Source organism: Pelophylax lessonae (genome assembly GCF_965119305.1).
Source record: "Pelophylax lessonae genome assembly, chromosome: 2".
NCBI classification, from domain to species: Eukaryota; Metazoa; Chordata; class Amphibia; order Anura; family Ranidae; genus Pelophylax; species Pelophylax lessonae.
In genome coordinates this window covers 231,406,098-231,423,994 of record NC_138769.1, presented here as the reverse complement: position 1 = coordinate 231,423,994, position 17,897 = coordinate 231,406,098, and the positions used below count along the sequence as shown (strand labels likewise).

Sequence of the window (17,897 nt, the reverse complement as noted above, 5' to 3'; positions counted from 1 at the left end):
TTGGTTCTTAGTGCTGCCCGTTCCTCTCCCACTTTTCTGTGGCTGGAGCAACAAGCAGCTGATTCCAAATCAAATTCAAATGCCTGCATTAGTTGCATTCAAAAATAAAAAGGTTTAACAATGTATTAAAATATAGAGAGCTGCATTATTTTGTGTTCTTTTAAAGTTGAACTGTGGCTTAAAGTGTTACTAAACCCAGAACCTGCATTCACTATATCTGGTCTCTCAGTACACAGAACATGAAAATGCAAATATTTTAATAAATATAAACTGCTAAATACTTTTTCTTATCAGTAGTATATGGCAGTCCTTTGACTTCTATCAGTTCCTGGTTAGGCTTGTAGGAGGAGCTTTCATACTGCACTGAGCTATCCTATCTGGATGCAGGACCCCTGACCCTCTGTGTGGACAGTGCTGATTGGCCCTGTGCTGATTGCATGCACCCTCCCAAGAAGAAAAAAAAAACTCTCCAGCAATACACGCCAAACCAGAGGCCAAAGGCTCTGTCTTATCCGGACATGTTCTGGAGTCCTAATAAACAGGCAAAAAATTTGGGGGAGCATACCCATGTATTTCCAAAGCTGCTGCAGCTATGAACCAAAAGACATGTATATTAAAAAAGAATAGCGCGCAAATGCAAAAGAAATTACTACCAAATCTGAAGAGAGTCCATAAATAAAAATGGGGGTTTGGTCCCACCATATGGCCATATCGTGCTCAAGCCCACTACTGCGTCAAAGTACCCCATTATCAGTGGGTCCTACACTATCCATGAAAAAGAGATGAATCCAGCCTTTCTAACCCTTGGAGATAATACTCCTTGCTGGGAAAAGATGTGCAAATGCACTACAGGGGACTCCTCCTATATCCACTTGATGGTGGACACTGATTGAGTACAGGTGTGTGTGGGGGGGGTGGGGAGGGCTGCTCAACCTCGATAGTCTGGTCAGACCGAATACATAATAAACAGGCAAAAAATTTGGGGGAGCATACCCATGTATTTTCAAAGCTGCTGCAGCTATGAACCAAAAGACATGTATATTAAAAAAGAATAGCGCGCAAATGCAAAAGAAATTGCTACCAAATTTGAAGAGAGTCCATAAATAAAAATGGGGGTTTGAGCACGATATGGCCATATGGTGGGACCAAACCCCCATTTTTATTTATGGACTCTCTTCAGATTTGGTAGTAATTTCTTTAGCATTTGCGCGCTATTCTTTTTTAATGTTCTGGAGTCAGTGGAAGAAGAGGAGGGTCAGAGATAACAGGATCAAGATGCTTTTTTAAATAATGCAAAGGAATAACCCCCTAGGTTCCACAGTGAGTATAACAAGCATGCTTTACTGCATACACACTGATTTTACTGTTGTGGGTTTAGTAACACTTTAAAGTGATGATTTTTTTTTTTTTTTTTTTTTTACAAACATGTTATACTTACCTGCTCTGTGAAGTGGTTTTGTGCAGAGCAGCCCCGATCCTCCTTTTCTTGGGTCCCCCTCTGGCACTCCTGCCCCCCCCTTCTGCCAAGTGCCCCGCAGCATGCAGCTTGCTATGGGGGGGGGGGCGGCGTCTGAGCCAAGCAGCTACTCTACGTGTCCATTCAGATACGGAGCTGCAGCTTGGCCCCACCCCCTCTCACCTCAATGGCTCACTGAATCTAATTGACAACAGCAGGAGCCAATGGCGCCTGCTGCTGTCTCATCCAATAAGGAGGGAGAGTTCTGGACAGCCGAGGCTCTCGTGCAACATTGCTGGATTGAGATGGGGCTCAGGTAAGTATTAGAGGTGGTGGGAGAGCTGCTACACACAGAAGATTGTTTATCTTAATGCATAGAATGCATTAAGATAAATAAAAAACATCTGCCTTTAGAACCACTTTAACTTCAGACCTCCATGTTTCTTCCTCAGCCTGACTGGCCCCAGACCATTCATTTACTGGATTTTAGTTTGTTCAGGCATAGGCTCAGCAGAACATGTGGATATTACTGGGGATGGTCTGCATGCTAATGCAGTCTTCTTAGGACCATCCACTTCTCCAGACTGACTTCCGCTCATCAAGGCTTTTTGATATTTGCATTATTCCTTTTAAGGAAGTTTATTATATTGCCCTTTACTGTGAAACAGACATGTTCTACACTTTCCTTCGGATTTAACTTTTTGTTTGCAAAGTTTATATTTCAATGTTTCTCATACGATTCTGTATACCAGGGGTAGGCAACTTTAACACTCTAGATTTGGTGAAACTAAAAAGCCTATGAGACATTGCAACACTCTGACAGTCAGACATGACTCCCAGATACATGAAGGGATTTGTGGTTTCACCACAGCTGGAATGCGAAGTTGCCTACCCCTTTTGATACTAACCCATGTGTATTTCAGTTAAGGTATTGACCATTGGTTGCCTCCTTCTCTGTTTGCAGATTTATATTGGAGCCATTATTCCTTTAGGAGCGGCAGAAAAAGATGGACGACTTCGTGCTGCAGACGAGCTAATCTGTATTGATGGTGTGCCTGTGAAGGGAAAGTCCCACAAGCAGGTCCTGGATTTAATGACAAACGCTGCTCGTAATGGTCACGTGTTGCTTACCGTGAGAAGACAGATCTTCTACTCAGGTTAGACTCTTGGTATACTGTTCAGTGTAAAGAATATTTGTGACCCCTATGGCTTATTTAGTTTCTGTTGTGTGTGCATTACGAATGCCATCTCTTTAATATTGGTGCAGCTTACGAAATGAAAAAGATCACCAACTTATCCTCATGGGACAAATATAGGAGAATCAGTAGCGCAAACAGAAAATGGTCTTGAATTGCACATTAAGGCTCAAATGCGCACACAAAACATAAATGCAAAATCTATAAGGTGACATAGTCCATCATGCATTAATCTATTTGGGAGAAAGTCCATAAGCCGGATGGTTAAAAATGAAGTAACACACTCCAAAGGTAAAGGTAGCCCAGTGTGTAGTTGTAGATAAACCTCACAATCCTCCACCAATTTGCAGATCACTCCTAATAGATTGGCCACTCACCAAAATGCAATGCCTTCCCACTCTCATGGACAAAGCAGATGCACTTATTGGATCACCTAGGAAATCAGCTGGACCTGTTGCCACTTCCTCCTCACATCCCAGGCACCCGATGTGGATATATGCAAGAAAACAACTTCCACTAGTGTGATACTGTTTAAACTAATATCACTTTAATAAAATGTAAAATAATGCACTCACAAAATCATCATAATAAAACGCCAATATATCTCTGTGGGTTCAAACGGACACTCCTGGCTCATCTCACCCTCTCCATGCTGGTGGGGGATACGCTATCGGAGATGCCCACATGTTACCCACGGCTGTTCCGATTGCTGTATAGTCACTCCCTGATTTTACATTTATGTTTTGTGTGCGCATTTGAGCCTTAATGTGCAATTCATGACCATTTTCTGTTTGCGCTGCTTATTCTCCTATATTTGTTCCATGAGGATAAGTTGGTGATCTTTTTCAGTATTGCAATTTTTTGTTGTAAGTAGCGGCAACTAGTATTTGTATATACTGAATTTAGGTTTATCCTAAATACAAGGTCATTATACATCTAAGTGCAGGGAACTTTTCCAATATAATATATTAGCTGCTTTGTATGGTGCAATATTTTAAGCTTACGAAATGATTAGCCCCACTTTTATGTAGTTTATATGGGTACCACAAGTCACCAAAACAACAGTCACACTTTTAGTGTGGTTTTGTATAACGTCCACAGGATACTTGGTATCTTCTATGCTTGAAAAAGGAACAAGAGGATTATAGATGGGTAAAGATACTTTTTCTATCAAGAATAAAGTAGATCTAAATCCAATCACTAAACTAGCATTACATTTAATTATGGAGCCCGCAGGTATCCTGCTTAGTGCAGGCCACCTGCTCAAATCCAGCAATCTTCACTGTGCTGCCCCACCATTTCAAAATCTTAGTTCTAAAAATGTCGTCGCCTGGTCATCTTCTTAATTCCTGTGGGAGCAGTTCTCATGGTAACTTCCAGTGTTAAAGAGTATGACTTTCCCCTTAGTGCTAGCTGTGTCTCGATGTTCCCCGCCAGCCCCTCCTGTCCATCCCAGGTGCTTGTATGTGACATCACCTGAGATAGACAGGAGAAAGAGAGGGGCCAGCAAGGATCAGCATGCCAGAAGTGGACTCATCACAGCTTCTTGCTTGCCATGCTCTGCATATGAAGGAAACGGGTACTGTAATGCGCCCTTGTACGATGTAATGTGCAGTGCTGTGTGCCCTGCTGTGTGCCCAATGTAATGTGCCTTGCTCCCATGTAATGTTCTCTGCTCCCACGTAATTTTCTTGGCCCCATGTAATGTGCCCTGCTCCCATGTAATGTTCTCTTCTCCCACGTAATGTTCCTTGCCCCCATATAATGTGCCCTGCTTCCCCCATGTAGTGTGCCTTCCTTTTATATTTTCTATCTCATGCAAACTGACATGGATTAAACAATGTTTGGGAAGTAGTTTATTTGGAGTTTACCTAATTTGAGATGTGTTAGGCTACTAAAAAATTTTATCATAAAGAGGCAAAGTTATAGTGGTCTATGAGAACAGATCATGGAAATCAAGTTCTAATGTAAAATATTATATTCTGATTCCGTCTTATGGGTAATATGTGTAATGATATTCAGTATTAAATTTCACTTCACTTTTTTTATATATTTGTCTATATTTACATATAGACCAAGCTGAACAACAAAAGTGACAGCGCACTGCCAGGGATAATGGTCACCTTGTTTTCACATAATTTACATTTCCCATTGAAAGAAAACACCGTTGCTGTCCATTTTGAGTGAATTGCTTCAAGTGGAAGCTGGTATATTGGGAACTTATTAGCTGCAGCAATTACCTTGAAATGGGGATATTTCAGACCCCTTTTTGTGACTCCGGAGTGGATCATATATAGGTCCATTTGGCAATCAATTAAAAGCCTATTAAATTCATTCTTAAATATGTGAATTCCTTTTTCTTATTTAGATCAAAACCAAAACATGTGGAAATGTACATTGCTTTTCTGCATATCCAGGATAGGTATGCTTTGAACCTTGACTGGTCCTATTTTTCATACTGTTTTATTGTTCCCTTTTATGGCTCACAACATCTTTTCATCCAAGGCTGCCTTTTTTTCTCTGTTCTGTGGCAAAGCTCTCCTTGTGACCTTTCTGCATTGCTCACTGCAGTAAGCTGCTTGGAGACTTTCGGTGATCTGCTCAATAAAAGGAATTGTGATGCATTGTTCTTGGCTGGTATATGTTTTAGTGCCTCACAGATTAAATCAATGTAGCGAGTTTTCTAAACCTCATATTCTGAGCAGTGTGTCTGCTGATGAGAAATGATTTTGCCCAGTGGGAGCCTTAAGGTGTCGTCTACGCTACTTTTCAGAAGATGGAACATTTTAGAAAACATCAATGTAATTATCTCCCATAAACAAATGGGATGCACTACCATAGAAATTGTCTTCTGTTTATTAAGAAACATACATCTTGTGGTTGTAAGCAAAAAATATTTTACAGTTTTCTGCCCGATTACATTCAGTAAGTAAGTTTGTGCTGAAAAATTGCCCCGATGTAATCTGAAAATCCAAGCTCAAAAGGCCACACATTTAAACTGTGTAGATTTTATCTTTTTTTTTTTTTGTCTTATGGATGTGAACTACATATTTTACAAAATAAAAGAAGCCTGTTAGTAGTCTGTTAGATTTTTAAGGGGTCACGCATACTGATATATTTGCAGGCGTATGGCCTTACAGCGTAAAATCCGTCTGCATTTGTGACCTCTCAGAGCCACTGCTGCAGCTTATTCCTGCCAATAGGAATGAATTACAAACTACTCTGTACATGGATATACTCATGTAAGGCCAGTACTTGCATTCGCACTTATGGGCGTTTTCTCTCAAATGCAAGACTTATGCATTTGGTAATATATGCTTGCACATGTAAATGCAGGTGACAGTGTTTATATGTGCAAATACAGGCAGATTATTTGTTATATAGCCAAACCCCTGCAAATTCTCCATGTGCATGAGCCCCTATAGAAGAGTCCTACACTGTACATTTTTTCCGAAAATATTAAAGCGGACCTGAACTCAAAAATTTTTTGTTATAAGGAACATTTAGAAATACCTTTTGCCTGGAATCCTCCTGAAAAATTGTAGTGTAGTTGTGAGGGTGCTTAGTCAGTCCTATGTTTTCAGCTTTCAGTGCTGTGACTCTTTGAATAATTGCACGGTCATGCTACTTTGTACCTGAAGGTGGTTGGCTCAACCCCTTCTCTGATAGTCCCAGACTACCTATAGTTCAGTCAAATTGGTTCTGTGTAGGGGCGGGGTCCCTGGGAGAAAGAGTTTCTTTTGGTGGTATTTAATCACCCCTGGGTTTTTATTTTTTGCTAAACAAACAGAAAAAGACCAAAATTTAAAAAAATTTAAAAAATTTAAAAATGTAAAAAAACAAAACAGTTTTCATAGTTTGTTATAAAATTCTGCAAACGGTAATTTTTCTCCTTCATTGGTGTGCACTAATAAGGCTGCACTGATGGGCACTGATAGGCTGCACTAATAGGCTGTGATAAGGTGGCACTGATGAGGCAGCACTGGTGGGCACTGATAGGTACCCAGTGTTGAAACAAAGTGGACGGGGGTGTAAAGGTGAGCAGTGTTGGAAGAGTATGGCAGGGGATGTAGAGGTAAATAGTGTTGGAAGGAGATGCAGAGATGAGCATTGCTGGAAGAAGATGGCAGAGGATACAGAGGTGAGCAGTGTTATAAGAGGGTGGCAGGAGATGCAGAGGTGAGCAATGCTGGAAGAAGATGGCAGACGTGAGCAGTGTTGGAAAGCAGTAGCCTAGGATGTAGACTTGAGTTATCTTTTGCGTTATAAACAAAACATTTTTGAAAAAAACAGTATTTTTTACTCGCTGCTATAAAATATATCCAATAAAACAAATTTAAAAAATCTTCGTCAGTTTAGGCCAATATGTGTTCTGCTACATATTTTTGGTAAAATAAATCCCAATAAGCATATATTGATTGGTTTGCGGCTACAAACTATGGGATCTTTTTATTTTTTGTTTTACTAGTAATGGCGGCAATCAGTGACTTATAGCAGGACTGCAATATTGCGGCAGGCATTCTGACACTAACAGACACTTTTGACACTTTTTGGGAACTAGTGACACTAATACAGTAAATGAGCAGTGCTAAAATATGCACTGTCATAATGACACTGGCTGGGAAGGGGTTAACATGGGGGGGGGGGGCGATCAAAGGGTTAACTGTGTGCCTAGACAGTGTTTTACTATACTGTGTGGTGTGTTTTTACTAGGGGAATAGATGGAATTATCTTTAACTCTATCCATTCTCCCCTGTCAGAATAGCGATGTGCCTTGTTTACATAGGCAGATCACAGTTCTTTCTCCCCCGATCGGTGGGTGAAGGTGAACATCGAGTACCCAGTACCCTCCGATTGACTCCTATTGTGTGTAATTACAGCTGGAGCAAGCCGCCGCCAGCGTGCATTCACGCCCCCCCCTGCCCAGAGGTTCGGGATTATGTATATATACGTGATCCTGCGAACCGCTTCCTCCCTGTAGTAGTAAAACTGCTATAGGACAGTTGGGAACCGGTTAAAGATGGTGGCAGTTGAAACAGGGTCGCAGATGAGAACAGTCTTTGGAAAAGGGTATCAGGGGTGAACCCTTAAGCTGAGGGTATGCACTCGCAGATGCTGGGTTTTGGACTGTCGGGAGGCACCAGTGTCCACTCTCCACTTGCAGCAGCTGAGCAATCTCACAATTTACAGGACTAGCACAGAGGTGAGTAGAAGCACAAATGACATACACTTAGCACTCCATGGGCTGGACAGATAAGTCAGCCTGCTGCGTATGTCCCTTTGGAAAGTGGATAGGAAGTGCTGGGATCCTTAGGATTCTTTGTATGATTACTTACATCCTTGTTATTGTTATTAAATATTGCTGTAATGATGTAAATGTAGAGTATGAGAATTTTAGTCTGACTGCTTGTAAACACCTACACTATCACCTTGCAATGTGGTAGGGATGAGTAATCTGGGTTTGAAGACCCACACCATAATATTCAAGCCCAAACACAAGTTTACTCTATTGGTAAAATGTTTGCACCCCCCGTATATGTATGAGCCCCTCCAAAGGTGGATGAACAGGCCAACCTAGCAAGCACTAGCCAGGTGAACAAATGTTATACTAAAAAAAATATGGAAATATATGTTTTGCATTACTTTTTTTTTTTTAATGTATAAATATATAGAATGTTAATGTAAAATATACACTCCCATATTTTTTCACATTATGGGTGGGCTTCCTTAACGCAACACAGTGCAACAAAATGAGCATTAACACATAACGTAATCAGTGGTATTCTGCTTGATTCAGGGTCCTGGATGAAGCAAGCTCTCTGTCACATTGTTGATCACAATATTTTTCTGAAGCTGCACTTTAAAGACCCAAACAAAAATGCACACATTGAGTGCAGCTCTGTAAAACTATAGGGACAGGCAAAAAGGGAAAGAGCAGGCTGCTGAGATGCCACAGATGAGATAAATCAGGAACTTCTATGATAGAGGTTTTTCCTGCTGATCTCCTTCATTTGACCAAAGCTGTCAGGCAGGGAGGTGAGAATGAAAACTCCTGCTGATGACCTAACAGCAAACATGAAAGGTTGTGTACAATGCAGATCAATAGACTGACGGAAAGTTGGTTGCTATCATAACGTAAACAAAATGAATCTCTGGATAAGTGGACTTTTGAAAAAGAAGCAGCATTGCATCAGTAAGTTAACACTTCAAGTCCAGGCTGTTTCACCCCTTTCCAATCCAGGCCATTTTTCAGTTTTCAGTGTTGTCACACATTGAATGACAAATACTCATGTTATGAAACAGTGTACCCAAATTAATTTGATATCATTTTTGAGACGGAGCTTTCTTTTGGTGGTATTTAATCACCACCGGGGTTTTTATTTTTCGCCACATAAAAGAAAAAAGACCAAACATTTAAAAACATATTTTTCTCTATCGTCCATTGACAGACGCAGCCTCATCTTCATTAGTTGAATGGGCTATGCTCCTCCCTGCATGAGTAGTCTAGGCAGGAACAATTTAAATGTACACGCCCACGGGACTGTCTCCACAGGCATAACCCACACACACTCAGCTCAGCAAACCAGTTTGTTTCTGCCTAGGGAAGGAATAGGACCTAGGTTTCCTGCTGGGACTTCGGTCTCCGTTTTTTTATTCTTTTCAGAATATTTTCTTTTATTTTGCTTTACTCACTTGCTAGTTAGTGTTCAGGGGGATTCTCCTGGTGATCTACAAGCAATGCCGGCTGGGGCTTCCCACTGGATAATCTAGATCCTTATGGTCCCCCCAGCCTGGCCTAAGAGCATGAGCAGGTTATAGTCCCTCACTAGGCCTCGCCACGACGGTGCCCCTTTCCAGATGGGGACAAACCTGCGGGGCGCGACAACCTGGAACGCCCTGAATCGCAGCGTACCCCTCGGTGGCAGCACCCCCACTTCAGGTGGGAGGAGGTCTTCCCAGAGCGGAGCCCACCTGGTCCATGGTATGGTGAGTAAATGTGACCCCCCCCTTGTCCCTGGTGGCCTTGGGGGGATATGGGCCCTCTCCTGGGGGTAATAGAACCCGTACCCTTCTAAAAGATCCCCCTGGCCTGTCAGGTATCCGGCCCTTGGGTCCTGTCTCCCTTTCTGTCCTTAGTGGGGGCTTTGTAACTGGAGCGCCTGGAGTCTTGAGGGGGTAGCAATAGTACCTTGTCTCTTGCTGGGTCTTGTTGTAGAGCCTTGAGACCTCTATTATGGGGGTCCCTGGCCACATGGCACTCCGTGGGCGCCCCCATCTTAAGTGTGGGCAATGTGCAGATTTTCCTATTAAAATTTATTGGCAACCATTTTTGTGTAGTATATACTGCACTGGCAGCATGACCTTTTACATCCAGTCCAAGGTCACTTCCTGTGATGCTTCTTCCTACTGCAGGTCGAGATTACTTCCTGTGTCTCTTCTCCATGCTGTAGAGGCCATTCAAGAGGGTTCTCTCTGGAGGTGGTACAGTACTGGGGTCTTTGCAGCATATCCCTACACACTCTGCTGTTAGTGTATATTAAAGGGGGCCTCTGCAGACCGCGGCGATCGATGGTGGGAATCGCCACGGTGGGAAAAGGGACCGTACTCTGGTTTTTTTTTTTTTGTACTTTAATTATGGAGTCCCAGGCTGTGATTTCACCCACAGACCCACTCTCTGCGACTCCCGGACAGTCTGGATTGCAGTCGCTGGGCGAGTTTTTAGCAGCTCTGGAAAGCCTGGCAACAAAAGTTGATTTTGTCATGAAAAAGGTTACTCGCCGGAAACGGCCGATGCCTTCTCCACCAATGGGGGAGTCCTCTGATTCAGAGGCTGATGTGGTCACCACGGACGCCCCCCTACCTGGAGGATCGCTTTCCTTGCAGTCAGATGGTGAAGAGGACCTGTCGTCTTCAGCTGCAGTGCGGGAACGCACTTTTGTGGAAGCCATGATTGCCCTGATTGAGGGAAATTTTAATAATGACGGATAAGCCCACTTCGGCAGGGATGTGGTTGGCCTTTGGCTCCGGCAAGACCCAAAAGTCTTGCAAGGTTTTTCCCTGTCCTGAGACTTTTCATGATATTGTGAATGACCAATGGCGGTGCATTAAGCACGTGCTAGTGGTGCCAAACCGCTTTAAACGCCGGTATCCTTTTGCTGATACGGTCTCCAACCGTTTGACGGCGCCACCTAAGGTGGACCACCCTGTTTCCAGGTTGAACAAATCTACTATTGTGCCTGTGAAAGATTCCCGGTTTTCATGGATTCGGTAGACAGGCGGGTGGAATCCCTTTCCCGCCATCTTCACGTGTTGACGGGTTCCATTTTGAAACCGGTCTTTGTGTCTGTTTTGGTATCACAAACAGTTACTGAATGGATTAGGGTTCTGGAAGGGAACTTGGACCCTGGTGTAGTTTCCCCAGAACCGATTGAACTTTTGGACCAGATGGCCTGGGCCCTGGTGTTCCTGTGTGATGCGTCCCTGGATGCGGCTCCCCTGGTGGCCAGAGTTTTGGCAGTGGGGATTGCCTTAGGGCGCATGATTTGGCTGAAGAACTGGTCGGCTGACCAAGTTTCCAAGAAAGCCCTGACAGATCTCCTTTTTCTGGGAGAGCGTTTGTTTGGCGACTCACTGGATGAGTTGATCAAGGGTCTGACTGGCGGGAAGAGTACTCTTCTTCCTCAATCCTCCAAAGGTAAAACACCCCGTGCTAAGCGGGTCCTTCCTTTGCTGCTCATAGACGTTTTTTTTTCGTGCCCCCGGGCGCAAGTAAAAGGTAAGCCATTCAGAACTTCTGGAGGGCCTAAGAAGCACTGGGGCGAGTCCAACGCCAGTTAGTCTGGTGCTGAGGTGGGGGGACGTCTGCGCTTCTTTAAGGAACCCTGGACCTCCTTTGTTCAAGACAAATGGGTTCGCAAACTGATTTTTTCCGGATACAAGATCGAATTTTGGTCACGGCCGGGGGACATGTTTTTTTAAGTCAAATCTTCACCTGTCTCCGGAGCATTTGAAAGATTTTCGGGACGCTGTGCAGGATCTCCTGGCTCAAGGAGTGATTGTGCCAGTCCCTCCGCAGGAACGCTCTTAACGTTTCTATTCAAGCCTGTTCATGGTGCCCAGAAAGGAGGGCAAGGTGTGTCCAATCCTGGACCTCAAGACTCTGAACTGCTTTGTGCGGGTACAGCAGTTTTGAATGGAGTCCATTAGGTCGGTGGTGACATCCTTGAATCAGGGGGATTTTCTGGCCTCCATCGATATCAAGGATGCGTATCTCCATGTCCCCATATTCGAGGGACATCAGCTATTCCTCCGCTTTGCGGTGGCAGAGGAGCATTTCTGATTTTTGGCGTTACCGCTTGGTCTCACCTCCGCTCCTGGAGTTTTTACCAAGGTCCTGGCCCCTGTGCTGGCCCTGTTACATCAGTGGGAATCTCAATTTTGGGATATCTGGACGATCTCCTGTTGCGAGCAGACTCTCATTCGGATCTGTTTACCAACATCTCTATTACAGTTTAGACCCTTTAAGAATTCAGGTGGACAATCAACTTCAAGAAATCTGCTCTAACGCCATCCGTACGCGTCACTTTTCTGGGGCTGACTCTCGACTCTGCACTGGCGGGGGTCTTTCTACCCTTGAAAAAGCTTCAGAAGTTGCAAAGGGCGATCAGGTTGCCGATGGAAATCGATCAGTCATCCTTGCGGGCTTGCATGAGGGCCCTGGGCCTGCTGGTATCTGCCTTCGAAGCAGTCCTGTTTTCTCAGTCTCACTTCGAGACCTCTGCAGTAAGAGATTCTGACAAAATGGAACAGGGATCCTCGGTCATTGGACCAGAAGATTTGTTTGAGCCATCTCACGAAGTTGGCTCTATCCTGGTGGATCCAGTAACCTGTTCTGTGTCAGGGCAAGTCCTTCCTACTGCTGTTCTGGACGGTGGTCACCACGGATGCCAGCCTATCAGGCTGGGGTGGAGTGCTGGGGAAGCTCTGTGCCCAGGGGACTTGGGCGACAGAGGAGTCGTCCTTGCAGATCAATATTCTGGAGCTGAGAGCGATCAAGCTTTGCTTGCTCCACTGGACAAGTTGGCTACGCGGCTCTCCAGTTTAGATACAGTCTGACAATGCCACAGCTGTGGCTTACAGCCATCCTCAAGGGGGCAACAAGAGTGTCCTGGCGGCCAAGGAGGTGGCCGAGATCCTGGTTTGGGCGGAAGTCACTGTTCTGGCTCTTTTCGCAGTCCACATTCCGGATGTGGAGAATTGGCAAGCGGATTACCTGAGTCCTCAGGTGTTGGATCAAGGGGAATGGTCCCTTCACCCTTAGGTTTTTCACCTCCTGTGTGCCTGGTGGGGGACTCCATAGGTGGATCTGTGTTGTGTCTCGCCTCAACAGAAAGGTTCAGCGGTTTGTGGCCAGGTCTCAGGATCCTCTGGCCGATGCCACAGATGCCCTGATGGCTCCTTGGTGCCAGTGTAGGCTGATTTATGCCTTCCCTCCGCTCGTACTCCTGCTGAGGTTTTTCTACTGGGTTGCGGTGGACGGCATTCCAGTCGTTGTGGTGGCATCAGACTGGCCCCAGCGGTCTTGGTACGCAGACCTGGTAAAACTGGTAGTGAATCCTCCATGGCGATTTCCTCTGCAGGAAGATCTGCTGTCTCAGGGACCGATCTTCCATGCTGCTTTAGGGTCGCTGGCTTTAATGGCTTGGCTGTTAGAACCAAGGTGTTGAGGGGTAGAGGCCTTTTTTTTTACTCAGTAATTCCTACCCTTTTGAAGGCCAGGAAGTCGACATCTAGGAAGATCTATCATTGTACGTGGAAATTGTACATTTCCTGGTGTGAATCGCTGCAGCTGCACCCTCGCTTGTTTTCTATGGCTAGAGTTTTGCCCTTTTTTGCAAAAAGGGGTTGAGCAGCACTTGGCACTATTAAGGGTCCGGTGTTGGCCTTTTCCATTTACTTTCAACGTCCGTGGCTACTAATAGCTTGATTCTCACTTTTATTCAGGGGGTTGTGTCATCTGGCTCCTCCGAGGAAATCTCTGTTACCTCCGTGGGATCTCAATCTGGTTTTGTCTGTTCTTCACAAGCCTCCTTTTGAGAATATTAGGGAGATTTCTCTGCTTTCCTTGTTGCAGGAGGTTGCCTTCCTAGTGGCTATTACTTCTGCTCCCAGAGTATCTGAGTTGGCGGCGCTGTCCTGTTGTTCGCCTTATTTGGTGATCCACAGGGATAAAGTGGTCCTCCGACCTAATCCATCTTTTCTCCCTAGGGTGGGGTCAGATTTTCATCTTAATGAAGACATTGTTTTGCCTTCCTTATGTCCTAAGCCTGAGCATCTTAAAGAAATTGCTCTGCACTCTTTGGATGTGATTTGGGCGATAAGCGTTTATCTGACGGTTACTGAGTCCTTTAGAAAATCTGACTCTATCTTTGTCCTTATAGACGGTCCTCACAAAGGTTTGGCTGAATCTGCTGCAACCATTTCGAGATGGATCAAGCAGACGGTGGTTCAGACTTATTCACTCAAGGGTCAGGTTCCTCCTTTCCCTGTGCGAGCGCATTCTACCAGAGCGCTGAGTGCCTCTTGGGCTTTTCGCCGTCGGGCCTCTGTTGTACATGTTTGTAAGGCAGCGACTTGGTCGTCTGTGCATACTTTTACTAAGTTTTACATTGTGGATTTGTTGGCATCTTCGGATGCCTCTTTTGGTCACAAGGTTTTGCAGGCTGCTGTTTCGTAAGAGAATGTTTTTGTTTCTCTTCTCTTTTACCTGGGTGAGCTCCTGTTGTTTGGTTGAGCTTCTTGTTACCCACTTGGCTACATTTAGCCTTTGAAGTTTAAGTTACTTTATGGTTGCGTTCTTCCCACCCCTAATGCCTACACTGCTTTGGGATGCCCCATTCAGCTGATGAAGATGAGGCTGCGTCTGTCAATGAACGATAGAGAAAATAAGATTTTTGTAAGATCTTACCGTAAAATCTTTTTCTCTGAAGTTCATTGACAGATGCAGCACCCACCCCTCTGATAAGAGGATGTTTTTTTTTTCTTCACTGCTTGCAACTAAACTGGTTTGCTGAGCTAAGTGTGTGTGGGTTATGGCTGTGGGGACAGCCCCGTGGGCATGCACATTTAAATTTTTCCTGCCTAGACTACTACTGCAGGCAGGAGCATAACCCATTCAGCTAATGAAGATGAGGCTGCGTCTGTCAATGGACTTCAGAGAAAAAGATTGTACGGTAAGATCCTACAAAAATCTTATTTTTTTTCTTAGTTTTTTGTTATAAAATTTTGCTAATCATTTTCTTCACAATGTTAGGCTAAAATGTATTCTGTTGCATTTGTTTGGTAAAGAAAAAAAAAAAAAAAGCCAAATCGGTGTATATTTCTGTGTGAAAGTTAGAGTTTACCTAACATGGTATACAGTTAGGTCCAAATACATTTGGACACAGGCAAAATTTTCATACTTTTGGCTCTGTATGCCACCAGAATAAAATTAAAACAAAACAATCCGAATTAATTTGAAGTGCAGATTTTCAGCTTTAATTCAAGGGGTTGAACATTAATATCAAGTACAAACTTTAGGAACTGCAACCATTTTTATACACAGTCCCCCCCCCCCCATTTACAGGGGCTCAATTGTAATTGGACAATATAATATAATCATAAATAAAATGTTTGTTTTTAATATTTTGTTGAGAATCATTTACTGGCAATGACTGCCTGAAGTCTGGAACCCATGAACATTACCTAAGACTAGGTTTCCTCCTTTATGATGCTTTGCCAGGCTCTAACTGCAGCTGTCTTCAGTTGTTCTTTGTTTGTGGGTCTTTTTGCATTTAGTTTTGCCTTCAGCAAGTGAAATGCATGCTCAATTGGGTTGAGATCAGGTGACTGACTCGACCATTGCAGAATATTCCACTTATTTTTCTTCAAAAGCACCTGGGTTGCTTTTGTAGTGTGTTTTGGATCATTGTCCATCTGTACTATGAAGCCTCGTCCAATCAACTTTGCTGCATTTGGCTGAATCTGGGCTGACAGTATATCTCTATACACTGCAGAATTCATCCCGCTTCAGTCTTCTGTCACATCATCAAAAAACACCAATGACCCGGTGCCACTGGAAGCCATTCATGCCTATGCCATCACACTACAGTTGATGGGCAGGTAGAAGCATTGTGACAGAAGAAGCCAAAAGAGGTATTTTCGGTCATAAAAACCCTACTTGTCAGCTTTTTTTTTTTTCCTTTCAGTTCAATTCCACTTTAAAGCTACTATTGGTTTATATATAATGATCAGTAATATTTTGGAATGCATTTATCTAATGCAAGTGTTTTGATATCTAGGTGAAAGCACTTATCACTCTCTCTTTCTGTGCAAATTTCAGAAAAAGCGCATGAGGAGGAGGAGCCACAGCATACACCTCCTGCACTTAATGGCTCTCCCAGGCTCAATCGCATTGAAGTATCTGCTGCTCCAAGGACACCAGCAGAGGCTTATGACATTGTCTTACAGCGCAAAGAAAATGAAGGCTTTGGGTTTGTCATCCTTACTTCCAAAAACAAGCCCCCTCCAGGAGGTGAGAAAGTCTAACATATTTGACTTTTGGTCTTATTCACTAATTAAGGCCAAAGAGCAATGATGAGGTGTGATTTGCAACAACTGAAGATGAATGAAGTGGTGACAGCGATTTTCACCTATGACGACCCAACCAGATTTAATGGCTAGTAGGTTTTGCAGTAACCTCTGTATTATCCAGTCCTACAACATGCTCTGGATAAAAAATTTTAAAAACATAAACTATATCGAAAGGATAACTGTACTTTTCAACAATAATTATTCTTTTAATAAAACTTTATGCATATAACTTCTTACCTCTCTTTCTTCTTCCCCTGTATTTTAAAGAGTAAGTTAACCCAAAACAAAAAAATTTAAAAAAGTCAACACAAGGGCCATGACATACCTTCAGTGAGATGTGTCCCTTGTGCTGCCATGTCCTGCTTTTTCCAAAATCTCCATCCTCCAATGCCCCGCAGAAGATTACAGGAGCCGTTATGAGGGGCATCGGAGGAGGAAGAGCTCTAACTGGAGCGAAGCCATGTAACTTGTGCTTTTTCTAAGAGGCTTTAAGGACTCGTTTACACTTGCTTTGACTTTAACACACATTAAATCCCCTACCACTTCAACATGCTTTTTTTAATGGTTTTTTATGCTTCGGTGGTGCTTCGATGATGCTTCGGTGGTGCTTTTTTTGAAGCTTGGCAGATGCCCTGTGTGTGTTGATATCTCATACCTGCAATTCTTTCAAAATAAAGCTATGCTAAAGCTGAATGGAAGCCTCTCAAAAGCTTCAGGTGCTTCAAGCGAGCTTTGTCATGGACTTTTATGGAGGCTTTGAAGACGTTTGTAGCACCACTAAAGCAACATGGGGTATCGTTTTTGAAGCGAACCAAAGAAAACACAAAGTGTAAATAGGACTGTAAGCTAAGCATTTTATTTACTGACAGGTGCTTTGACTGGTATTCAGAGAGGTTAAAAAAAGTGTGTCCAAAGCCATGTTTTGAAGCAAGTGTAAGGGCTCATTTATACTTGCTTTAAAACAGGGCTTCAGACACGCCTTTTTAAAGCACTTTTAACGCTCAGTCAAAGCACCTCGTCACTATATAAAATGGTTAGCTTACATATGATCTATCAAATACTGAACTCTTATCCCATCAAGATCGAGGCAAACACTCATACATGCTCCGATGGGAGAGGGTGCTGGGTGAGGAGATTCCCCTCCAGACGTGGCAGACGATCTGGTCTCGGGCAGCTAAGAGTTCCCTATGTACTCTATAAGGAAAATACCTATAAAATTCTCTACTTTTTGGTACCTGATGCTGCTGGTGTTGCCTCAAAGATAGGGGGGAACTCTCCTCCATATATATTCGTCCTGCCCGCGGATGAGCCCTTTTTGGCATTCAGTGCAGCATTCACTGGGTCACCTGTTTGGGCTATCTATCCCATGGTCACCAAAATGTTTCCTCCTAGGACTGACTCCCCTTCCACTCCCTAAACCCCACAAGAAGTTGCTACATCACATTTTTACAGCTGCACGCTGCCTTGTAGCGTTGCACTGGAAAAAACACTTCCTCCCTTCTCCTGAGGCCCTTTATACCAGGGTTAAGGACGTAGAATTAATGAAGAAATTAACAGCCCGGATAAGGGACAAGTTGGACGCTCACAACCGTGTCTGAGAACTATGGCGTCTT

The 17,897-nt window shown here is 43.8% G+C and overlaps 1 protein-coding gene across 3 annotated transcripts in view; it reads left to right on the top strand.

The window, feature by feature from the left end:
• Positions 1-17,897, top strand: part of MAGI3 (membrane associated guanylate kinase, WW and PDZ domain containing 3) — a 603,948-nt gene that overhangs the window by 508,131 nt on the left and 77,920 nt on the right. For all 3 annotated transcript variants that reach the window (XM_082246222.1, XM_082246221.1, XM_082246223.1), the window contains exons 14-15: positions 2,421-2,613; positions 16,034-16,225. In XM_082246222.1, the coding sequence (XP_082102348.1) occupies positions 2,421-2,613; positions 16,034-16,225 (385 nt within the window). The remainder of the gene's footprint in view (positions 1-2,420; positions 2,614-16,033; positions 16,226-17,897) is intronic.